Source organism: Stomoxys calcitrans, chromosome 2, assembly GCF_963082655.1.
Source record: "Stomoxys calcitrans chromosome 2, idStoCalc2.1, whole genome shotgun sequence".
NCBI lineage: Eukaryota > Metazoa > Arthropoda > Insecta > Diptera > Muscidae > Stomoxys > Stomoxys calcitrans.
In genome coordinates, this window is record NC_081553.1 from 90,653,696 (window position 1) to 90,679,234 (window position 25,539).

The following is a 25,539-nucleotide window of genomic DNA, read 5'->3' on the forward strand; positions in this document are numbered from 1 at the left end:
GCAGGTTTTACTAAGATCCTTCTAAATACAGTTTGTCCATAAATATTTAGCTAAAACACATTAGTATACCCTCCATCAAGGGGTGAGGGATGTACTAATTTTATCATAGCGTTTGCAACGTAACGAAATATTCGTCTGAAACCCAACAAAAGGTATATATTGACATCATTAGATGTCAAGATGTTTTGAGACAGCTGTCTATAAATCAATCACGGATTTTGACTTCTTGACCCTCTAGAGGGGGTGATTCTTATCCGATTTGGCTAAAATTTTGTATAAAGTGTTTTGTTATGACTTCCAATAACTGTGCTAAGTATGCTTCAAATTTATCTCTCTAGAGTGCGCTATTATTATCCGATTTAGCATGAAGTCTTTGATTGACTTCCAACAACTATGCTAAGTATGGTTCAAATTGGTACATAACCTGATATAGCTCCCATATAACACGATCTCCCTATATTACTTCTTGAGCTCTTATAGGGCGCAAGTCTTATTCGATTTGGCTGAAATTTTGCACAATGAATTTTACTATTACTTTTATATCTCCAACATCCAAACCAAGTATGGTACGAATTGGTCCATAACCTGATATGGCTCTGATAGCATGGCTGTTCTTATCCATTATCCTTTGTTTGCCAATAAACAGTTGCCGGATAAAGACATTTTTCGCAACATTTTTTCGTAATTACTTTTTTTAGATAATATATGAAGCGAAATCTTGCTGATTTCATTCATTGAATGAACATTAGTAAATGTTTTCATTGAGATTCTTGTAGTGTTCCAAATAAAACACAAGGTTGGTTTTCAAATGTGAAAAATGCATATAGTACCAGCCTTTAGTTATTACTTTTACCACGTCATAAACATTGGTATATCTTACAAAAAATTAACACGGTACACCCATTAGCATGCTAGTTCAGACAAAAACCTTTCTCTTACGGAATTTTCGGTTGCCACCTACACATTTATGTCACCACTGAAAAATAGTAGTGTAGAATACGAGATGGCGACAAACATCACTTTATTATTTTGCTCGAATATTAATAATTTATATTAGCAAATAAATATCTTTATTCCATGTTGTAGGAGCTATTAAAACATACATTTTCATTCGCATTTGCAAGAAGAAATTCACCAATGCCTTAATGTCACCCTGTTAGGTTGGGTTAGGTTTAAGTGGAAGTCTGCCATAAGACTCACTTAGACGTTTTCGTCCATTGTGATACCACAGGAACAGAAGAAGGAAGATGCCTTCTAGTTCCTACCGTTGAACCATCCAGATCGCTTTAAAAAGCCCAACAGCTTGCGAATGTTCACATCCACTACATCAGACAGGTTCTCAAAGAAATTAGAACCTTCTGGCAGTTAGTGCGGGACACACACACAGAAGGTGTTCTATAGTCTCTTCTTCTTCGATGTCCTCACAGCTTCTGCATAAGTCGTTGCTGGAAACCTTCAGTCTGTTAGAATGTTTTCTAGTCTCGTAAGCTCATCCGCTTTATAATTCCCTGGGATATCCCTGTGGCACGACACCCAGAACAGGTTCTATCAGGAATAGTGTAATAGATGTCACCCAGTTACGCGAAGAAAATTGCATTTGAGCTGCGTACCTGTAAGCTAGATAAATTCATTTTTCAGGTAGTGGCAGTTGCCCAACAACGAAATATTGAGTGCACTATCTGTCAAATTTAGTGATTAGTGAAACTCTGATTTTGAGTATGTTACTAGTCTGCGCCATTTTTCGATTCTTAACTACAATATAATACACACACACAACCAAAACTCGTTAACAGATAGTGCACTTCGCGAGAAAAAATTGTACTCAGCTGTTTACGGTACTCTACCTGGTAATTATGTCATGTCTGTAAGCGACATTTTCGGTAACGGCACAAACAATTAAATGTGGTGTCATTTGTACAACAACCACAAATCATATGGTGCTATCCGCCATATTGTCATCAAGCTGATCGACGTTTTGTCAACACACAAAGAAATTTGTGTGATTGTGTGTATACGTGTGCGTACATGAACAGATAATATGCGAGAAAGAAGATAACAACAAAGAGAATGGAAACAAAAATCTGTTATCTTAATACCGTCAAACCTGGCCGGCTGTTCGCGTGAGACCACCTTTTTAAATCCGCCTTATTCATGTGGTAACGAAAATGTCGCCAGAGGTGTCTACTGCACTTAAACCTGAAATTTGCAATAAGATTTTAAAAATAAAGAATTAGCTGCAACTAACGAATGTAATGCATACAGATTATATTAAAAATACATTCTTTAAGTTCTTTTTAAGAGCAAACAAATAATTCGTAGTTTCCATTCCCTATAAGATTATTATGATTGATGTTGTTGTTCTAGCAGTGCGTTGTACACTTTGTTGTTGCGTCAAACCAACTTTACCATCATAATGCCACCAAGAACGAGTTTTTAACATCTCTGTTCAGCTAGCAGTTGCTTTTTGCAAATCAGTATCAATTGGCGGGAGACGAGAAAAGACGCAGTGTTACGAACTTCATGTTGAGTTAGTGAAAACTAAATTTTTAAGCAAGAAAATAAAAAATATTAAGTAATTCAATCGAATATAAGTCTATGTGGCACGGGTCGAAGTAATAACTATATAAACATTGACAATTTCGGGTAACAAAATCGCGAATAACGGTCTTGTTGGCCAAAGTGGTGTTCACGTCGCGCTTTTACTTATTGCAGAAGAGAACAGTGATTGTGATTTGTCGCATGTTTGCTTTTATTGGAAACTTACTGAGGATTTTAACAAGTGCATAAATTAAATCCAGAATAGCTTTTATATTCAAGTAAAATAGCGAGTGGTTCCATTCCATTGATCATGAGTTTTGCCTTTGGCTCCAACAAAGTTTCTTGTATTTATTTATGCTTCACCATTCATTCTAAATGGCTCATGATATACGAGCTGCATTGTTTAATTGTGACGGCGTTAAGAAGGAGCATCTCATCGACTTTGATGATATGGTCAGCTGAAAAATAATTTCCAATTGGCGGGATATGTGAAATAGACGCGTTTATACCAGATTCGAATTGGAGTGCGAAAAAAGAAATAAAACTCCAGAAAATAGGTATTTCCAACGCAAATAGCATTGTGCACATATGGAATGAAGTGTTTTGACCTTATATTTTTCGGGAATAACGGTTTCGCAACAAAAAGTAGTGTCGCGTCGTTCGAGTTTTGCCATTTGTATTCGGAAATTGGTGTTTTGCTTGTCCTCCTCTATTTCCTTGTATTGGAAAACTTAACACACTGATTGTTCATCCGAAGTTCATATGTGTGCATGTGTGTTTGTTAAAAATAAATTCCAACTTTGCTAACACAACAATGGTGTGCGTGTGTTTTACCAATACATTCCATAAAATCAATATTTTTGCTATTGTCTGCTGAAATTCCTTGGAGGACACAAAGTGTTAAAGTTTGGTGTTACAATTTACGTTATAATTGCTCATGCAATCCTATACTGCACGAAAACACGCAATCCCCACTATCATCAAGTGAAAAGCGCTTTGCACATTCCAAACACTGTAGTGTAAGCAGCTACATATCATTTGCCATCAGTTAGTACTCGGACTAAATTAAGTCGCAAATACATGATGGAAGAATTTCTTGCAACTTTACCAGATGAAGCCAAAGCAGTGGCAGAAAAAGGTATAATTTGATTTAAAAATTGGTGTAATTTAATAAGATTTTTGATTTTCTTTTACTTTAGCAAAAATCAAAAATGCCGAACAGGCCTTACTTACACCAACGGCCCATTTGCTGCTGCAAGAAAGTTCACCCCATGACATTTATGTCTTGAAAGCCACTGCAGCAAAAGTTATGGCCAAAGAAAGCATTAAAGGTAAGTCCTTTTTTCCTTGTATTTTTTTCTTGTATTTGAAATATCCAATTGTAAGCTTGTTCTAGCCTTTGTTTTATTTGAGCCTCATCTTGATAGTTTTATGCATTCTATGTGTCTTGCTTATATGCCTATTTGTACGCTTGATAAATCTGAGGGCTTTACTAATACTTTTCGCAATGATTTATGATAAAGATCAGTAGTGGATTTGTTTTAAATAATATTGGCAAAGATTCAGTTCCTTAAAGTTATAACAACAATTTGATATGTTTACCCAAACCATAGAATGAGCGATATATCATTAGGGGGGCAACTGAATATTGAATTTAATTGTTATGGTATTCTGTCAGTGTAGTGTTCCTATACGTAATTGAACGATATCGGTACATATTTAAATGGCTCCTAGATAACATTTGCAAGTTGTGGTTGTTGTTATTGTTGTAGCCACATTTTCATGTGGAGTTAGTGATCCTCGTCAAGCTCCTGTGTGAGCATGCTAGTTCCGGCCCAAAGGACCGATCGCCGCGGTCCGAACAAGGTGGCCATTGGTTTTTTAAAAGTGCCAATAACTCGCCTTGTCATATCGATCATCATAGGCAAGAGTCGGTGCCACCCGGCCTCTCACTGAGACGCTCTGTTTGATAGTGCTGATAGTCCGCGTCTGCCGTTGCAGCTACTTGGTATGGAGCATTCCACTATCCGCAACCTGTGGACGCGCCCGGTTGCTCGCAGCTAAGCTTTTTGTGACAGCAAGGCTAACTTCTTCAGGTGCAATTTTTGGTGCTCGATCTTTAAGGACTGCGGCCACTTTGCAGCTGTTCACTGTTTCAGCTACTGTGTCTACGTGAATACTATCTAGACCCATCTGAAACTACGCCAGATGTAGAAACTCTCTTGTAGCGGCCACAGTCTAGAAAATGTAGATCCACCCTGATATCAGCGTTCGATGTTTATCTCCGAGATGGAGATAAAGATGGTCTCTGCGATAGCAGCCCATTATATACTGCTGTGTACAAGTGCCTTGGTATGTGTAGAGTCATTGTCTGCTCATGGAGGTGGTTTACATGAGGAGATAGCCCGTCGCAGTACATAGGGCGGTGTTCTGATAGATTTTAATGTAGTCCACTGTCTATCGCTCAGCTGGCGAGTCCACTCCGACGCTGCATAGTTTATCACTAGGTTAGGTTGGATTGAAAAGAGGGTGCAGATATTATTCCTCCCCATGCCACTATGGACATACACCTAAGCCAGTAATCGGTTTGTTGTGCGTTATATACAGTAACCTGTAAAAAGAAAATTTTAAGTTAGGAATTCCGTGCTACTTACAAAATTCTTAATTGTTTTCAATACCACTCCCCTAAGTTGGTTGCTGCCTGGTATTGTGTCCCCACCTAAGTGCCGGTATCTGTTAGACGCCAAAGCCGGGCAATAACAAAGAAATGCTCCAATGTTTCACCATCTTCACCGCATGCTATCACTTGCCGCACCGATTTTACATAAGTGGTATACTGACCTCCTTTTGACTTCCTTTCGGTAATAGCCTCTTCTTCTCACGATCTGAATCCCCCCATAATATTTTCGCCGACCTAACGATCGTTTCGCTGTTCCAGAATGTTGCATGCGCATTCGTCACCCACTCCCTTAACTCGGACTGCGTTTATCACTAACCTGCCAATGTTTTTTATGTGGTCAACAAGGTTTCTTTGCCAGCACCCCAAGTGCTGCCACCAAGCGAATAGAGGACCATGTTCCTACTTCTAACCTAGTCAAAAATTACATGCGCGAAGAATGTGTAAGAGCTGTCTAATGTGACACCAGGTATTTTGGGACACTTAACGACGGAATCGTTATATCATCGACTTTCACATTCAGCTTATTATTTATACCACGTTTATCAATAGGGAACAACGTGGTTGAAGATTTGGTGGCAGATATCTTCAAATCTCTTGCAGTGATTCTGTTTCTATGCCGCCCGAAGTGGGTGGAATGGAGGATAGGTTAAACAGTTTCCTACTCCTTATTTCACTCTGCGGTGTTTCAACTTCTTATCCCTAAATTCCACAAAGATAAATCGCGACCCAGCGTTTCACGCCTGGCTGTAGGGACGTATTGCCGATGTCCTCAAATAGCTTAGCATGGCTGACCGTGTCGAATGCCTTCGATAGGTCCAGTGCCATGTGGACCGCTCTATCACAAGTGGACCGTTCTATCACAAATGTGTGCGGTAAAGGCATCCAAAGCTCTTGTAGTGCTGTGCAGTCTTCGAAATCCATGCTCGGCGAATGAAAAATTCTCCAAAGAGGGTCGGGAGAAGCAGTTTCTCAAGCATCTTGCTTTATAAGAGGGATCACTCTGCTTATCTTCCGGACATCGGGTACTAAAAAATAATTTTTCCAAGAAAAAAAAAAAAAAAATAATAAAAAATCAGAAAAATGCCTGAAACCTTTATTTGAAGTAGTATACTCTCCATATTATTAAATGTTTGAAGATTATATCATGCAAATGTTGACCGCGACCATTTCAATGCGTCAATTCAATCGGGTTTATCTGTACATAAGTTCAAAAATAGCCACTCAAAAATAGTCTAAATGCGTTAAATCGCACGATCTAGGAGGCCAATTGTCCCTTGTTACGCGTGCTGTGTGACATTTGGCAATGTCTTGTTGAAACCACATGTCATGCAAGTCAAGCTCTTGCATTTTGGGCAAAAAAGGTGGATATCATCTCACGGCAGCGCTCACCATTAACAGTTACGTTACGATTCGCATCATCTTTGAAGAAGTATGGTCCAAAGATGCCACAAGCCCATAAACCACACCAAACTGTGACTTTTGCTGGATGCATTGGTAGCTATTGCAATGCTTCTGGTTGATCTTCACTCCAAAATCGACAATTCCGCTTATTAATGGACCCATTGAGCCAAAAATGAGCCTCATCGTAAAATGGAAATTGATAATAAATTTCAATAATTTGCAAGCGTTGTTCGTTTGTAAGACTATTCATAGACCAAACTGAAGCTATTTGACAGTAAAACAAAACACGAAACAGTGTTGCCAAAAAAATAATACCAGGAAAACACCCATTAGAATGTTCAAAGACAGGTTGTGGACAGTTGTAAGGTACTCGACTCCAGATCGATCCAGATTCTTCAACTTCAGTGTAGAGATTCCTCCGTCGGGGCCCAAAGCATTGGATGACTTGGCGTCTGGGGGATGACATTCGTAACTTCGTCCACGTTAAATTGTGATGGCTGTCCATCGGCTGGGAGACTACAGATATTATGAAAAACTCTCCTGTCACTTTTGGAATGCTCTATAAATTTAAGTTTAAAGAACCTGGCGCTTTACAGTTACGTCGCTAAAAGTGACTGAGGTCCTGTCATCCTATCTTCCAGGGTTCGAGAGTGAATTAAAAGTAGACCACAGCTTGCCTACAACGGTACCTAAGTTACATTGTTGCAAGTGTTCCAGCCACAAATTCCGCTTATGTTCGTCGAAACCCTGTTTATTTCCAGATTCAGCTCGCTGTTTTTGGGGTTGGTGGGTTCCTTGCAACAAATTCCATCTCGCTTGCCTGCGAATACGACTTCTAGCGCCGGGAAATCGGGCCGCACTTGGTGTATGGGTGGTAGGTCAGTGTTGAGTGTTATGAGGAGGTGGTCTGATGTTGATGTTGTTGTTGTAACCAAATTTTCATGTGGAGGTGGCGATCCTCGACAAGCTTTTGTAGGTGAATAAGCTCGTTCCGGTCCAAAGGACCGATAGCCGCGGGAACAGAGTGGCCATTGGTTATTTAAAGGCGCCAATAACTCGCCTTGTCATATCGATCATCATAGGCACTCAGTATTTGTGCAACCCGACCTCTCACTGAGATTCCGCTCGTTACCACTGATTGTCCGCGACTGCCGTTGCAGCTACTTGGTATGGAGCATTCCCCCATGGACGCGTCCGGTAGCTCACAGCTAGGCTTCTTGTGACAGCAAAGAACACCACAAAAATCGGATCTCAAAGTTCCAGCTTGTGTGGTGCACACAGCTATCCCATGCCGGGATTGATGTAGGTCGTTGGGGATTGCAAATGGGCCATATAGGTTGAGATTTAGATATAGATTTAAATTCTTGAGCATCTGAAAGCCGCAATTTTTGTATGATTTGGCCGAAACTTTGCATGCGATATTCTGTTATAACTTCCAACAACTCTGCCTAGTACGGTCCAAATCGGTCCATATCCTGAAATAGCTCCCATATAAACCGATCTCCCGATTTGACTTCTTGAGCCTTTACACACACCCCAATTTTCGTCCGATATGGCTGAAATTGAGCATGTAGTGTTTTGTAATTACTTACAACAACTCTGCCTAGTACGGTTTAAATCGGCCAAAATCTGATATAGCTCTCATATACACCGATCTCCCGATTAGACTTCTTGAGCCGTTACAAGCCGCAATTTTTGTTTGATTTGGCTGAAATTTAGCATGTGGTGTTCTGTTATGACTTCCAACAACGGTGCTCAGTACGGTCCAGATTGGTCTATAACCTGATATAGCTCCCATATAAAATGATCTCCCGATTTGACTTCTTGAGCCTTTACAAGCAGCAATTTTTGTCCAATTTGGTTGAAATTTTTATGTAGTGTTCTTTCTTTCATAAAGACTTGTACGGTCCAAATCGGTCAATACCCTGATATAGCCCCCATATGAACCAATATCCCGATTTGATTTTTTGAGGGCTTACAAGCCGCACTTTACGTTCGATATGGCTGAAATTGACCATTTAGTGTTTTGCTTTGACTTCCAACAACTCTACCTAGTACGGTCCAAATCGGTCTATAACCTGATATAGGGCTCATATAAACCAATCACCCGATTTGACTTCTTGAGTCCGTACAAGCCGCAATTTTCGTCCAATTTGGCTGAAACTTTGCTTTGCGGTGTTCTGTTACGACTTCCATTAACTGTGCCAAATACGGTTCAAATCGGTCTATAACCTACAGCTTCCATGTAAAGCGGTCTCTCGATCATCCTTCTGTTGCTAGAAGCTTTAATTTTTGCTGGTTTGACAGAAGTTTAATATGTAGAATAAAATTATGTCCTTAAACTAAATTTGTTTTGTATTTTGTGAAAAAATGAGCAAGTGATGAAGGGTAATTTGGATGTCCTTTTTGAGGGTTTACCTCAATTATATGGAAAATTTTACATTTTAAAATTTGGGTAAGGTTATAGGACAAAAGTGCAGTTCACGGGGAAAAGGCAAAAAAAATCAAATTTTCTGCATACCCTTTAAAATGACGCTAGGAATACGATTATGAAGTCCGTTTTTGTGGCTCGGGCCTTTCCCCATTAGGTTAAGTTGTACGGAATAAAGGTAATATAGTACTCAAATTGAAGGACCTTCATATGCGTGTTCCAGGGGTTATTTAGGGGGTATGCAAAAATGCTACTTTTTGCCATTTTCCCCGTAAACTGCACTTTAGCTGGTTATAGTGGCAGTCTGTATAAAGACTTATATGGGAATCCACTACCAAATCGTATACAGGGGGTTTTGGGTAACGTTAAATCACTAAATACGAGACCAGACAGCTCTAAAATTAAAAAATCAAAGAGACTTTAAAAAATGGGGTTTTAGTAGTGAAGGGTTTTTGAAGGGTTTTTGAAAAGCGGAAAGTTATTTTGTAACTTTTCGCAGGTCAAACAAAATTTCGTAGGGCCATTGCGCTAAGGGTCACATATCTGCTATCTCATTTAAGTTTAATTATCATATTCTGATAATTTATATCTATTTACACTTTTTTCATCTTATTACCTGTGCATCTTAACATTTCCGGCTATATTGTTAATACTTAGTAGTTACATAATAATTTTTAAGTAAAAGGTAAAGGATGTAAATAAACGCTTTTCTCCACTAACCGGCAACTCACTTCTATTTATGTTTTTGTACATGTTTGTATAAATTTTTTCAGATCACCTAACAAAAGGCTATGAAAATGGCCCTTGTAAATAAATTCATTGAAAATTTAACTTTGAGTGCTACTAATATGCATGGAAGTGTCTCACAATCCATCTTACTATTGCCATTAATATCCCCTAATTATACGCTCCATCATTTCTATTCACTTGTAACAACGATAAGGAACTTTTAGTTTCAGATCTTTTCGATCTTCCCTACTGTATGAAATGGTCACGTTTGAGTTTTGGCTGTGAAGCCTTGGACGAGTGTACTCGTGGTGGTGTTGTCACTCGAGGTATAACGGAATTTTGTGGAGCCTCTGGAACGGGTAAAACCCAATTGTTATTGCAGTTATCATTGATGGCTCAACTACCAACTGATATTGGTGGCCTACGAGCTTCTGTGGCCTATATATGCACTGAGCATGCATTTCCATCGAATCGTCTCCATGAATTATCCAAAGTATTTATGAACAAATATCCCAAACATGATATCAACTATTTGGCCAATGTTCATGTGGAACACATTCATCACAGTGTAGGTTTTGTGATTTTTATCCCCCACATATTTGAATCTGTAGTTATTTTTGTTTTATTGCAATTTAGGAACAACTTATAAAATGTTGTTCGGAACGTTTACCACCTCTTATGTCGACGGAACGTGTCCGTTTGATTATTATCGACTCTGTGGCTGCGGTGTTTCGTACCTATACCGATTTTGTTCAGCGTGCGAGAGATATGCGTAGACTGGCCAATTGTCTGCTCAGTCTAGCTGACAAATATAATAGTGCGGTGATCTGCGTCAATCAGGTAGGTGGAAGTTGGTGGTTGCATGATAGGCAGGGGTATTTTGGTCTTTTTACTATCACTTGTACTAAAATTGCATGACACATTTTGCATGTTACTGTTGCTTTGTGAAGATACTAAATAAAATGCAAGACTTCGCCCTGGCACACAAAAATTTCGAAATAACAAAAAAGTAGTAAATTTTGGATTTATAATTGTGGTTCTAGGCTGAAAGAAACCGAGTATTGCTTTGATTTTTGGGAACAAATTTTCGTCCATCAACAAGTTAAAGCATCATTTATGTTATTCTGAAATTAAGATCTAGAAGCTATGCTAGGAACTAAGACCATTTTGAATAGAGGCGGCAGCTTTTGTCAGTTAAAGTTGCCCCAAAACTAACCTGTCGTTCATGGTCGACCATATCGAAAGTTCTAGATAATTCGAGTCTTGCGAGGGACGATTTAACTACGATGTGACCTCGAGTAATGTGCAGCAATTAGATGCAAGGCAGTGTTTGTGTGACCCGATGACCCGATGGAATCATTCGTCGGCAAGGGCTGCCGCCCTGAGTGTACAACACACTGCTACAACAACAACAACGAATTCCATGGCAGCCGGTTATGTGTACCGGATTGACCGAATGGAACTCTTCATCAACCAGGGGCCGCCGTCTCATTATACGTGTTCGTCCTTTTTTCTTCATGGGAGAGGCACATTACGGATTGCCTTCTCCACACGTTTCTGGTCCACGCCGGGATTTGAAGAGAACCTTGGTTCTGCTCGGTTTGCCAGATCGGCCTCCATCATCGGTCGGCGTCGGTAAGGTGTAACCGGTGCATATCAGATTTTGCTGAATACTTAATACGTGCAAGGTGTAGTGCGAACATAAACAGCAGTGTGTTACAAGCGTCATCGTCGTCGGACTATGTGACTCCTGCGGCTTCTTCTTTGCGGCAATATAAGCGACAGCAGCACCCCAACCCCAATATTGCCGGGCCAGTGTTGGGAAGTGTATCATTCTTGCAATTGAGGCAAGATCGAAGAGATAGTAGAGTCGGAAGAACATATTGGTTGCATCGATCTTGAAGACAAAGCTGACCAATACCTGCAGCATGCACAGTTCCACGGATACAAGAATTAAGAATCACTTGACGAGTGGAGTTGGGGTGACCTTTATTTGTAATGTAAGCGAGCTGAATATCGAAATAAACAGGGTAATCCACGAACATAAGTGACTTTTTGGGCTGGAACACTTGGAGCAATGTAATTTAGGAACTGGTTTAGGCAAGCTGTGGTCTACTGTTAAGTTACTCTCGAAGCTTAAAAGAAAGAATGACAGGACCTCAGCCATTTTAAGCGTCTTAACTGTGACTGACCCGAAGAGATGTGCCTAGTTGTTCAACAGTCAATTTATTGAACATCCAGAGAGTGGTCATTGTGCGACATTGGTCGCATACGTGGTCTTTGAACCGATGGACAGCCATTAAAATTTACTGTGGACGAAGTTACAAATGTCATCCGTGGCACCAAGTTATCCAAGGCCTTGGGCCACTACGGAATCTCTACACTGATGCTGAAGAATCTGCAGTTCTATACAACTGTCCTTAACCTGTCTTTAAAAACTCTTATATTACCCAATGTCTGGAAGATGGGCAGACTGATACCGTTACTAAAGCCTAGAAAGGACCCAAGCAAGGGGAAGTCCTACAGATCGATCTCCCTTCTCTCATCAGTAGCTTAGACGTTTGAGGGAATTAGCTGCGAATTCGAAGACTGCGCAGCACAACAACAGCTTTGCACGCCATCACCGCACATATTTGCCGTGGCTTCATTCAGCTCAGGCCATGTGATAGGACGGTCCTCTATCGAAAGCATTCGACACGTTCAGGCAAGCCAAACTATTTGAGGTCATCTGCAACACGTCCCTCCATCCAGGCCTGAAACGCTGGGTCACGAATTATATGTATGGTCGCCAGCGGCATATCAAGTGGGTCTGGACAACAGTCATGCACGATAGTAGAGGTTTTGCTTTGCAATTACGTTTTCTTATTCTCACTTTATACGAATTTATGATTACGATCGAATGCTTCATTATTGAAGTTGTTAATCTTATGTTAAAAATAATGTATACATAGTGTAATTATATTTAATGGGCCTGATGCCCCAAAAAATGCTCCAAAAATACGATCGCGGTGATTCAATTATGTGATGAATCATGGATTTACGGAAAGTAAACAGCAGTCAACTGTATGGGTGTTTCAAGATGAGCCAAATCCAACAAAAGCTGCTCGCGCACAAAGCACTTCCAAGGAAATGATCGCCTGTTTTTTCGGAAAAACTGGACATGTCGCAATCTTACCACTAGAACAACGCATAACAGTCAATTCTGAGTGGTACACAGCTATTTGTTTGTCAGTTGTCTTCCAAGAAATCAGGAAAACCAAACGCCGAAGACGGATCACTCTTCACCACGACAATGCGAGTTCTCACACATCGGCTCAAATAACTGAATTTTTGAGCACTCAAAACATCGATTTGATGAGTCATCCGCCGTATAGTCCTGACTCCAAATAACTTAATTTTATTCCCGTACGTAAAAAAAAGAGAGGTCAACGTTTTTCGACACCTGGAAAAGCGATTTGTGCGATCAGAATGCATGTTTTCGAGAAACCTCAATCAGAGTGGCAAAAGTGCTTCGACAATTGGTTCAAACTCATTCAAAAGTGTATAGATCTTTGTGGGGAATATTTGAAAAGCAATAAAGCGATTTTTGGTTTTGTTCTCTAATCCCGAAATATAAAAGGCAACCCTCGTATACAAGTTCCGGGAAGAATATTCACATTGCCTTCACGAGTATAAGAACCAATTTTTTTTCAAACTCTCCTTAAATCTCCTTAAACTAATCGTAAATTTTGTGAAATAGTGCTCATTGAGAGCATTAGTTTGCTCACTTTAAATTGGGGTTTGTGTCTCTGCTAATTATATTCGTAAGTTATGTTAGCCTACATTTTTATACCCTCCACCATAGGATGGGGGTATACTAATTTCGTCATTCTGTTTGTAACTCCTCGAAATTTTGGCTAAGATCCCATAAAGTATATACATTCTTGATCGTCTCATCGTTCTGAATCGATCTAGCCATGTCCGTCCGACCGTCCGTCTGTCGAAATCACGATAGAGGTCGAACGCGTAAAGCTTCGAACGATGTAGATCGTTAGGGATTCCAATCGGTTCATATCGGTTCAGATTTAGATATAGTTCCATATAAACCGATCTGCCGATTTGACTTCTTGAGCCTTTATAAGCCGCAATTTTTGTCCGATTTGGCTGAAATTTTGCACGTAGTATGCAAAATCGTTGGAGATTGCAAATGGGCCATATAGATTCAGATTTAGTTATAGCTTCCATATAAACCGTACGTCCGATTTGACTTCCTCTAGCCATGTCCGTCCGTCTGTCGAAAGCACGCTAACTTTCGAAGGAGTAAAGCTAGGCGCTTGAAGTTTTGCACAAATAGTTGTTATTAGTGTAGGTCGGTTGGGATAGTAAATGGGCCATATAGGTCCTGCCATATAAACCGATCTTTGATCTTGACTTTTTGAGCCACTAGAATGCGCAATTCTCATCCGATGTGGCTGAAATTTTGCATGAAATGCTTTGGTATGACTTCCAACAACTGTGCTAAGTATGGTTCAAATGGGTCGATAAACTGATATAGCTGTCCTATAAACCGATCTGGGGTCTTGACTTTTTGAGTAGAGGGCGCAATTCCTATCTGATTTGGCTACAACAGCTTCTCCCATGACCCATGAATCGGTCTACAGCCGAATCGGACCATAACTTGAAATAGCTCCAATAGCTTATCAATTCTTTTCTTTTTTCCTTTATTTGTCTAAAAATAGGTACCCTGCAAAATAACTCGACAAATGCGATCCTTGTTGGAGGGTATATAAGATTCGGCCCGGCCGAACTTTGCACGCTTTTAACCCATAGAAAAAATTAAGCACGGCTTTGACAAAGTGACCACATTTGTTTATAAAAGTGAAAAAACACGGATGTTATGATATCAACCACAAATATTTAAAAACCCACAACAGTTATGAAAAAAACGTCCACAGTCGTTCATATTCTGACACAGTGCACAGTTTTTTAAAAGATTGCAAAAAGACTGTGTGCCGATGAGTATCGAACCTGTGCTCCATCAATCCCATTGTGTGCTTACCAACGCCTTACCACAATGCACCACGACATTTAAACTTAAGTTTTGTATACATACACATTTCGTAGGGATGATGTTCACAACGGTCAGTGCATGCAACAACAACGCGTGTTCACAAAATCATACATGCTTGTTGACAATATTACCAACAACGCCCGTGTATGGTAATGACAACGTTGGTGCATGATTTTGCAACATATTTTTCCTATCAGTTCACAAAATCATCCACGCTTGTTGACAATATCACCAACAACGTTGGTGCATGATTTTGCAACATATTTTTCCTATCAATGTACTAGTTTTCAATAAAGATTGCATCTAATCGCTATTCTTTATCTTTCTCAAAACATCGACAATACTCTTAGGCATCCATAAGTGCATGTTTAAACTGTTACAGGGTGATGCATGGTAATTCTTCATCTTGTATTTATGTTTCATGTACAAATTTCATGATTGTCCTCATTAACAAAGTAAATTTTTGTTTGGCTTATGTCTGCATGTAAGCACTGCTAACTATATAACTCAATACACCTAGACATACACCCAAGCCGATTACTTGCTAAGGTGTATGTCTATAGTGGCATGGGGCAGATTAATATCTGCACCCTCTTTTCAACCTAACCTAACAAAAATCTTTTCTGACCTTTTGGTGACAGGTTGCAAGTATAAGTAAAAAACAGCCTGAAGTACCATGTTTAGGTCTTGCCTGGTCCCATTTAGGAAGGACCCGTATGCGTATCTCCAAAGTACCCAAACAAGTAATATGTGATGATAATTTTCTAACAGTGCGCAAACTTGAGGTCATGTATTCTCCTGAAACACCCATAGCATATGCGGAGTTTCTCATCACTGCAGAGGGTGCTATCAATGTGCCCCAGTTTCCAAACGTCCTCAACAAATTGGAGAAATAAAACACTGGTATAATTTCATGAATTTTGGCATAGAATATATATTTTTGTTTTTTATCTTGAAGTTTTTTTTTTTTTTTTTGTTATTATTTAGTGTTTGTTATCTGACTGTGATTTTTAAGTGTTTAAAGCTAAACATAGTTTTTGTACATTCAATAAATATTAATATTATTATTTTTCTTTTAATAATAGTGTTATACTTATTGATAAGAAAACATAATTTTTTTTTCATTTACACTTGATATCTTTTAAGCCTAAGATTGTTAGTTATTAAAAAAATAGAAATATAGAAATACAATGAAATAACAAGCAGAAATTATTAAAGGAAGGACTTTAAACATATATGATACAAAAATAAAGTTAAGAAATATTTTTTTTACATATAAAGATGTTAGAGAGTATAAGCTTTTTCTTTTAGATCATAGCAATTTAAGATTCTATTTCTTTCACTTTATAAATGTCTAGCAATAAGACAAGAAGTCCTATAAACGTTTTAATTGATCTTGCTTTAAGCTTACCCATATACATATTTACATATGAATTATGAACCTTATGAATTACTTACTAAGTTTAAGAATTAGTTGTTCCGTTTTTTGTTTTTTTTTTCATTGAATTTCGTTTTTTCAAATATAATTGAGCTGTTCTTTTGAAGTTGATTTAAAATCCTAATTTTGTTTGTTCTTTTCTTTACATTTAATTGAATATTAAATGTTCAATATTTCGTGTGGGTGTATCTGGGTGTGTTTTTTGTATACTCTGTATATATAGATTTTCGTATACTTAAAGTTTCAGATTCTTCTTAGATTTATTCAAATTATCACATGAAATTTTATAGAGTTTCGTTTTTAATTTTCCTTTGTTCAAGAGAGTTCTTTGTAGGAGGGAGCTAAGATACAGTCAGAGTGTTTGCATTGCAACTACAAAAAAGTGTTATACTGTGTTATACAGTGTCATTCAAAATAATAGCATCATTAACGTTAACAGCATACTTATGTATAATATACTATACATTAAAATATTTCTTATTATGTTCAGTATTATACGGAAGATAGGTAATAATTATAATTAATATATATAATATTGAAACCGTATGCATTTGTTCATCCTATTACATTTATTATATTACCGGTGTCAAAATAATAGCACCACATGATATTTCTCCCCCAAATCCTCTTATTTTTAATGAATAACCAGATGAATTGGAAAATGTTATGATGCTTTGCAACCGTTAAACTCAAATCGGCTAAATTGTTCATCATTTTACATTGAAATGTCACAAGAAAATAACTCCACGAAAGAAAATCCAAATGAAATTTTTTATTCGGATATAAGGAAATTAATTGACTGTTGCAAACAAAATGATCATTAACGCTCTTTTGTTCAAGTTTAAAATGAAATCATGTCGTTGAAAAAAAATTGTCACACTTTTGGTAACGGATCGTTTGGTTTGAAAATCCACATAGAGATTATTATGCTTACCGGGGAACTAAGAACATTTCCTAATATACAAGAAAATGTGGAAATAATGCGCCGTTTACTCCGGAGCAACAATTTGAATGCGTATAGTTTAAGATAGTTGCCACTTCTTTCCGCTAAACACATATCTGGAAGACCGACTTTTAGCTAAAGCTAATGTAGACTGACTCCATGAAAAATGGAGGAAAAATATTTGCGCGGATGAGTTCAAATTAGTGCTATCTGGTGAAAAAGGCGCGTGATACTTTTCGAAACCTGAAAAGCTAAGGTGTTTCACTAAAGTGCTTCCCGGCACGTGTCAGCTGTGAACACCATACAGGTTGGAACATTGAGGTCCGTTCTGTGTGGTGTTAATTGCTGTTACGAGAAGCTTAGCTGCGAGCTACCGGGCTTGTCCACAGTTTGCGGATAGTGAAATGCTCGATACGGTTAGCTGCAACGACAGTCGCGGCCACTTAGCGGTATCGAGCGGAGAGTCTCAGTGAGAGGCCGGGCGGCACCTGCTCTTGCACAAATACTGAGTGTACTGACAAGGCGAGTTATCAGCGACTTTAAATAACTAACGGCCACCCTCTTCCCGCGGCGATTGTTTCTTTGGACCGGAACGAGCTTGCTCATCTGCAGGAGCATGACGAGGATCGCTACCTCAACATGCAAATGTGGTTACAACAACAACTATAGTACTATGGGGTTAGTTTTCATACTAAAATATTTGACCAATATATGGGATTAGAAATATCATGGATGTAACCCAAAATGTTATCATTCTTGGGGAAATTGTGCTACCATATGCCTCCTATGAAATGCCGCGGTTAAGGGGTAGTTGTCTCAAATCCACTAGCAAAAAAGTAAAATGTTATTTGCGGACAAAGTGTCAAAGTGGCCAAAACAGTCACATAATTTAAACTCGAATGAAAATTTGTAGACAGAAATTAAGAAAGGAGAATATCCAAGAGATCTAACAAGAAAAAAAAGCCTTTAAAATGTAATATAGGTTATCTAGATCAATTTTTCCTAAGAAAGATGCCAAAATCTTATCAGTCCAATTGGAAAGCATTGCTTTGCTCTTATTACTCGCAAAGGACTCGTAACCAAATATCAAAAATGTTTCATTGTTCCAAACTTTAATTATAACCCCCTAGTTGTTACTGTTTCTATTGTATGAATATAATTTTTGATCAATTTGTTATATAAGGTGCTATTATTTTGACTGCTTGATTTTTAAGTTTTTTCCAAAAAGCTAACAAATATAATAATTTTATATGGTAAACCCCCATCAAAATTCACTAATTTGCTAACTTTAAACGAATTCGTTGAAACAAAAATATTTATGGTTCCGATGTTATTTCCATATACAACCGCCAATTGACTTGAAAAAAGTTTATTGGTGCTATTATTACCGCATTTGCACATCTTGAACTTGTTCTGCCAGCTTTTAATTCAACCAAACTGTTATATTTGTCCAAAATTTCTAATATGGGTTTTCCAAAAAAAAAAGCAATTTTTTGAGATAAATGATCGGATTTTTAATTCATAATTAAGAGGAAGGTATGTCTTAAATATTGAAATAGAATATCGGCCGCGATTTTCAAGATAGTCAGCCATTATTTCTCTCCCCTCTCGAAGTCGTCTTTTACTGTTAAAAAAAAGCTGAATAATCGATTTAAAGCCAAAAAAGTCGAATAATCGGTTTTGAAGTCAAAAAAGTTGAAAAGTCCACTTTTCAATTTCATAGATCCGTAGTTTCCACTCGACTTTTTTCAGGGTGAATCGTAATAGAAAATAATATTTATTACTGATATTTTGCCTTTTTGGGAAATGTATAAAATATATGGAAATGGGTTTAGTTCTTTTTTCCAGAAATGAGACGTTCTTCCAACCGTTTTTCAAATAAACTTTCTTAGCCAACATGTTTTCCCCTGAATCCTATTTCTTACTCTATGTTACGAATAAGTTTCATTGTATAACACTTTATGAAATTATAACTAAACTAAGTTGCATATCTATTTTCTATAAATGGGCAACAAGTTTTTTTAAATTGCATTAAATAACATTAACGGTGAATCACTGAGAGTTCCAGTTAGAAACGAGCATTTCTCGTGTGCTAGGTTACAGATCATGGTCATTGTAAAAAGTTAATGCAATAATATGAAAACTGTTATACATACCAATATTGTATCAAAATGTAAATGGTTTCTTAAAATTGGACAAAATTTGATTCAAAGGCTACTCACTTAGTGTTCTTATGTTTTTTTTTTATTTGAAATACTGATTATGGGAATTGTATAACAGTTAATGCGACTTTTTGAAAACTGTTATACAAACCAATTTTCCATCAAAATGTAAAGGGTTTCTTGAAATTGCTACGGCCAAAAGTGTCCAAATGCTGCTGAAGCTATAGGAGAGATGAAAAATGTCTATTCCACAAAAAGAAAAGAATCAAACATCAAACCAATGTCTTTGGTACATCCAACTGCAGAGACAGAGAAGAACATTTGGTAGCAGATTCAGTTAGTGTGCTGAGGATATGGAAATAACTGTTTTCCCAACCCATACCCGATGATTGTATAGAATGTTTACCTCATATTCACAATGAGGTCAAAGTAACAGTGACCCGACCTAAGAACAACAAGGCAGCAGGAGCCGATGGGTTGCTCGTTGAACTATTTAGGACCGGAGGCGACACGCTGATAAGGCGCACGCATCAGATCGTTGACGCGATCTGTCTAGAAAAGTGCATACCCAATGATTGTCCCATACACAAGAAAGGAGACAAGTACTGTATGAAAGATTGAAACCTAAAGTCAATGAGACAATTGGGGCCAATTAATGCGGCTTAACACCTGAAAAATCCATCATAGACCAAATATTCAGACTACGCCAAATCCTGGAAAAGACTTAAGATGAACAATACAACTCTTACCATCTCTTGACAGAACAATCAAAACAAAACTGTAATACTGTTATGCTAACTAAATTTTTTTTTTATCAAAATGCATAGGGTTTCTTAGATTTATTAATATTTAACTAAAATGGTGAAACACTTAGTGTTTGTGCTAGAAATGAGTCGTTCTTAGCTTTTATGACAGATTTACCCTGAATTAGGTATTTTACCCTGGATTGTCATCCTTTGTCAAAATGACGAAGCGCGACGACTATTAGTATTGTAAACAAAGTTAGGATGACTTTTCAGGGTCAAATATTTGTATAATTTTTGTAACAAATATTAAAGAATTTATTATATTGTAGTTGGTTAAAAAAGGATAAAGGTGTCATTAAGTGATTGTGCGCAAAATACCATTTTTTAACGTACGTGGTTCAGAACATCCGCCCTTTAACTGAGAGTGGGCATGTCGTTTAACGGGCAATTTTATACCAAGCCACATATTTATAAAATCACCATTTTGTGGATGTTATATAAAATTTAAATTATTTATCTAAGGAAAAGTGTTATACTGTTGTAATTATACCATCCAGCATAGGATCAGATTCTACAAACTTCGTCATTCCGTTTGTAACCTTCAAAATATTGGTCTTAGCCCCCACAAAAAGTATATAAATTCTTCATCGTCTTGACATTTTAAGTCGATCTAGCCATATCCATGCGTCTGTCTGTAGTAAGCACACTAACAGAGTACAGCTCGCTGCTTGTAAGCCCCTTTTTAAGCCCATCGGACCGTGCTAAATATAGTCCAAATCGATCCAAAACCCGATATAGTTCCCATATAAACAGATCTCCCAAGTTGTCTCTTTCAGAATCTAGAAGGCTCATTTTCAAACCGATTTGAATGTTTTTTTTTATGGCGAGACTTTCTTCAGATTTGATTTGATTTCTTGAGCATCTCGAAGGTGTAACAACAGTGCCAAGTATGGTCTAAATTGGTTTATGACTAGTTAATCGGTTTAAATTGGGATATGATTTGTTTTCATTTATTGTTGGGCGTAAAATTTGTAAAGAACGATCTTGTGTTGCGTTCTGATTCCGAATATCATACAAAGTTTGCACCAGTACATAAAGCTCAAGCACCTAAATGCTTAATTCCATACTTCATTTGCAGGACTACAACCATCATAGATATTTGCCTGCATATATTTTGTTCATTGGAACTGTTTGAAGTGGTCGCAAAATCCTATGTTGCGATTACACTTCACCTTTTTTCTTCAATTTGTTGATGAAACTTCGTATGGTTGAATAAATATGAACAACAGAGTTTTTTGGCTGACAGTAGTAGTATTGAGTATCGCCTATATTTGCCAAAAGCGATGGGCTTAAATATAAGTGGTCCAAGGCAGGCCGAAGTATTGGAGGTATCTAGAGCCAGGACCATACTCTTATTACACTGGTAGATAAACACAACGTAAAGAAACAACATCAGGACGGTCATGAGGTGATTTATATGGAAGCTATACTATCGGCCGTTAAGAGGATCCTTTTTTTATAAAAGTTCTATTTCCTCTTGTAGAAAGCATAACCATATACAATAGTTCTAAATCAGCCTTTAATTTGAGAAAGGACGTAAAGTACTTTGAGAAAGGACAGAAATATAGTACAAAAAGGATCATGTATAGCAGTATAACACTTTTTAAATAACTGTTATACAATGATAAATACTGCTGATTCGTATCTTAACTCCTTGGATTTTTCCTTGTTTTATACTTGTTTGTTTACTAAATTATTTTATTGTTTTCTTATAAGCTTCTCCTATGGCATTAGTGAATATTGTTTCACTTTTATTTTTTACATTTGTGGATTTTGTAATCATATTGTATGTTCAATTTGATCTCTGGTTTACTTTTCATTTCAATTATTCGAAAATATTTTGTGTTAGTCTAATTATAACTAAAATTAATTTCAAATTTACGCAATTATTTTATACAAATACATACATACATATATATTTATTTGAGCTTTATTGTTTGCTGTTGTTGATTGGTAATGCAACAAAATCAAGTTGCTGACGATAGTTCGAGGTTCAGTTTTAGTTCTATAGAAAGTATTGGTAATGGGATTAAATTATCACAAATAGCAGTTGGTAAAAAGGTCATTGTGAATATCCTGCAGAGCTATTTAGAGCAGAACTTTTCCGCTTAAAAATATTTTTATTACTTCTTGCATAACACTGAGCAATAAAAAAATATGTACAATGTCATAGAAATTGATATACTTGAGACGTTATCTATGTTTTGGTTTCCCAATAATTTATTTATTCCTCTTTAGCATTATCGTTTTGCAAGAAATAGTCCTACCCAAGTTTTTTGTGCATTTATTTTTTGGAGAAAAAAATTCATATTCTCATTTTGAAAGGGTTTATTCTTCCTGTATTGCCTTTATGACATATTATTCATTCTAATTTTCAATTTCTTAAAAAGAAAGTCGAACAAACTTTTGTAATTTTTTGAAAAATTTACCAACACCAATACTATCCACGGACTTTTCCCCAATCCTGCAATCTTTATAATGCTCTTAGTGTTCTAGCATACCTAGATGCCATGTTTAAGCTCATTTTCTTTTGTAATTTTTCCTATGACCTACCTAACCTGCTCTAATCAATATTTATAATTTCATTTCATACAATTTTTGGCACACAATTTGTTTTCTTTTTTGACTGGAAGATCTTTTTCAATATAATCTTTTTTGAAGAGTTCATTAAATTTTAAATTTCTTGCATTTCAGTATCGTCATTATCATCGACGACAGCAGAATTGCCACCGGTTGTAGCTGCGGTGGTCTCATCTTCTATTTCTTGCTTTAAAATCAATCCATTTTTGTTCTCAATAAAATTATCCTCACATTCCATGGGAGAAGTTGAATGCTGCTGCTGCTGCGGCTGCTTGCTCTTGTCTTCACTGACCTTTGGCTTTTCATCGACGTCATCACAATGCATTCTATTATCATTGTTGCCTTGGCCATTTCCATTCATAAAAGGTGGTGATGGGACAAGAACTTGCTTTTTTGTGGCTACATTGGCATCCTTTGGTTCCTTTGCTTCCGACAATTTAAACTCTTTGGCCAAAAGTTTTTCGGTTTTAGAGGATTTTGCCTTTTTGAGGAGATTTTCGCTAGAACTCAATTTAGCCATGGCCAAAGCATTTGAAATTTTCGATGCTGCCAACTTACTCTCGAAATCCATTTCTCCATAGTGTGGACTTTGGCGGCCGCCATGGGCTGCACGAAGCAAAGTTAATTGCAGTTCGCGATGTTGTGGCGACTCCTCTAGTTTGATTTCGAGTTTTTCAGTCTGTTCCAATGGTGCTGCAGGCTCGACCGTTAATGGAATTGCATGATGATGATGCGGTATATGGCGATGATGATGATTGTGATGATGCATGCGTTGATGATTGTTGTTACTGTGCACCTGCTTGTTAGTTGATGTCGTCGTATTTGTTGTTGCTGTCGTCGAACTTGGGGCATTGTTGTTATCCATTGCAATCGCATTATTTGTTAATTTGCTCGTCGCCAGAGACAGAACACCCCCATCACCATGCTTTGTTGAACCTGTAGCGTTTTTTGAGGTTTTCTCTAGCAAAGCGTTCAATTGTTTTTTGATTTTTGTCGCTTGTTTAGCGGTTAATTTTGCACTTAATTCATTTGCAATGTTGCTGCGTTTACCTTCCGAACTGGCCAAGCTATTTGCACTAGCAGTGGCACTACCTGTACTACTGCCACTATTCCCATGGGCATTGTGTGAAGAATTCTTCTTTGTTGTAGCTGGTGTTGTAACATTCGTTTCAGCATTTGATGATGACGATGCTGATGTTGTGGTCACTGGGCCTCCATTTGCTGGTGTATTCGCCATTGTTGCAGCTATTGGTGTTGCAACTGATTTACCATTGGCATTGTTGCTGCTATTGTTGTTCTCTATTGTTGTCGAGGTAGTAGTTGTCGTGGCCGTTGCCATTGATGATGATGTTGTCGACGTTGATGCTGTGGTCGCTGTTGTTTTGCCCGAATTGGCCGATTTAACCTCTGCAGCCTCGGAGTTGGTAACATTATCTTGTCGTTTCCATTTAGTGCGACGATTTTGGAACCATATTTTAACCTGAAATGAGAAAAAACAAAAATTTCTGTATGGTTGAAAAAAGTACAATAGTTTGATGTGCTTATAATGTAAAAACAATGCATTTTGTATCGCATACTTTTAGGCGTGTATTTAGTTCATAGTTTTAAATCATAGATGGGCAAAAACACAACCGCAGCCGCGGGCATATGAAAAACGAGCAGAGCACGCGGATAGTGTAAACAATTCGTGTGCCTTCGTTCGGTCGGCGCATTGTTGCTTTTTTAGATCACATTGTTGTCATTTTTCCCCTCATACAAACACAATTTATTATTTCAACTGCGTTAAAGTGCCCATTACTGCTTTAAATCATAGATGGGCACAACCTCACATAACTTCCTATGCATAGGGAACACGAGCATAGGGAACAGTACCACACTTACAGTGTAAGTGTGGTACTGTTCCCTATGCGGCTTCGTTCGATTGACGCTCTGTTGTTATTTTACATAGCTTGTTCGGTGTTTACAGCCCCTCACACAAACTCAATTTAGTATTTTCAAATGTGTTAGTGCGCCCATCACTGCATTGAATGGGTATGTGATAGATTTTTTCATCACACCTTTTTAACATTTTAGATTCGACAAGACCAAACTATGCTCTTTTACTGTCATTTATTATTTATTTTTGCTCTGAGGTTAAAACGGTCTCCCTAAAAGGCCGTTCGTTAAACCTAGAAATATTTGTGTAAGACCCCATAAGTATATACATATATTCTTGATCGTCATGATATTTTAAGACAATCTAGCCCTGTCCGTCTGCCTGTCTTTCGAAAGCACGCTAACTTTCGAATGAGTAAAACTGGGCGCTTGAAATTTTGCACAAATATTTCTTATTAGTAGATTAGGTTAGTTTAGTATTAGGATTGTAAATGCACCAAATCAGTCCATGTTTTGATAAACCGATCTTAAGCCTCTAATGGACACAATTTTTATGTGATTTGGCTGAAATTTTGTATGTGGTGCTTTGTTATGACTTCCAACAACTGTGCTAAGCAAGGTTCAAATCGGTCTGTAAACTGTCATATAACCCGATCTCCTGATTAGATTTCTCGAGTTTTTAAAGGGCGCAATTATCCGATTTGGCTGAAAGTTTCCACATATCGTCTTAGTATGACTTCCAAAAACTGTGCCAAGTATGGACTAAATTGGTTGATAACCTGTTAAAGCTGCCATGTAAACCGATCTCCAGATTTGACTTCTTGAGCCTCTAGAGGGCGCAATTTTTATCCAATTTTGCCCAAGTCGTTTTGCTACGACTTGTGCCCAGTATGTTTAAATCAGTCT

The 25,539-nt window shown here is 37.7% G+C and overlaps 2 protein-coding genes across 13 annotated transcripts in view; one reads left to right on the plus strand and one right to left on the minus strand.

Moving 5' to 3' along the window:
* Window positions 1-3,532: 3,532 nt before the first annotated feature.
* LOC106086410 (DNA repair protein XRCC3) lies at window positions 3,533-15,781 on the plus strand. Of its 3 annotated transcripts, none has more exons than XM_013251088.2 (5): window positions 3,533-3,676; window positions 3,738-3,869; window positions 10,004-10,347; window positions 10,416-10,619; window positions 15,471-15,781. In XM_013251088.2, the coding sequence occupies exons 1-5, from the start codon at window positions 3,619-3,621 to the stop codon at window positions 15,723-15,725; spliced, it is 993 nt and encodes a 330-aa protein (XP_013106542.2). In that variant the 5' UTR covers window positions 3,533-3,618; the 3' UTR covers window positions 15,726-15,781. The 3 variants fall into 3 exon arrangements, with proteins under 3 accessions (XP_013106542.2, XP_013106543.2, XP_059220014.1); XM_013251089.2 differs by having other exon boundaries at window positions 10,010-10,347; XM_059364031.1 differs by having other exon boundaries at window positions 15,601-15,735.
* A 116-nt stretch (window positions 15,782-15,897) lies between these two features.
* The window catches only part of LOC106086408 (serine-rich adhesin for platelets), a 378,389-nt gene continuing 368,747 nt past the window's right edge, over window positions 15,898-25,539 (minus strand). For all 10 annotated transcript variants that reach the window (XM_059364029.1, XM_059364028.1, XM_059364025.1 and 7 more), the window contains one exon: window positions 15,898-24,238. In XM_059364029.1, the coding sequence (XP_059220012.1) occupies window positions 22,853-24,238 (1,386 nt within the window). In that variant the 3' untranslated portion in view covers window positions 15,898-22,852. The remainder of the gene's footprint in view (window positions 24,239-25,539) is intronic.

Bases quoted from the DNA above. Each gene is read 5' to 3' on its own strand.
- LOC106086410 (XM_013251088.2), top strand. From the start codon at position 3,619: ATGATGGAAGAATTTCTTGCAACTTTACCAGATGAAGCCAAAGCAGTG. The intron at 3,870-10,003 runs GTAAGTCCTTTT...AGGAACTTTTAG, and splicing joins GGCCAAAGAAAGCATTAAAG to TTTCAGATCTTTTCGATCTT. The intron at 10,620-15,470 runs GTAGGTGGAAGT...TTTTGGTGACAG, and splicing joins CGGTGATCTGCGTCAATCAG to GTTGCAAGTATAAGTAAAAA.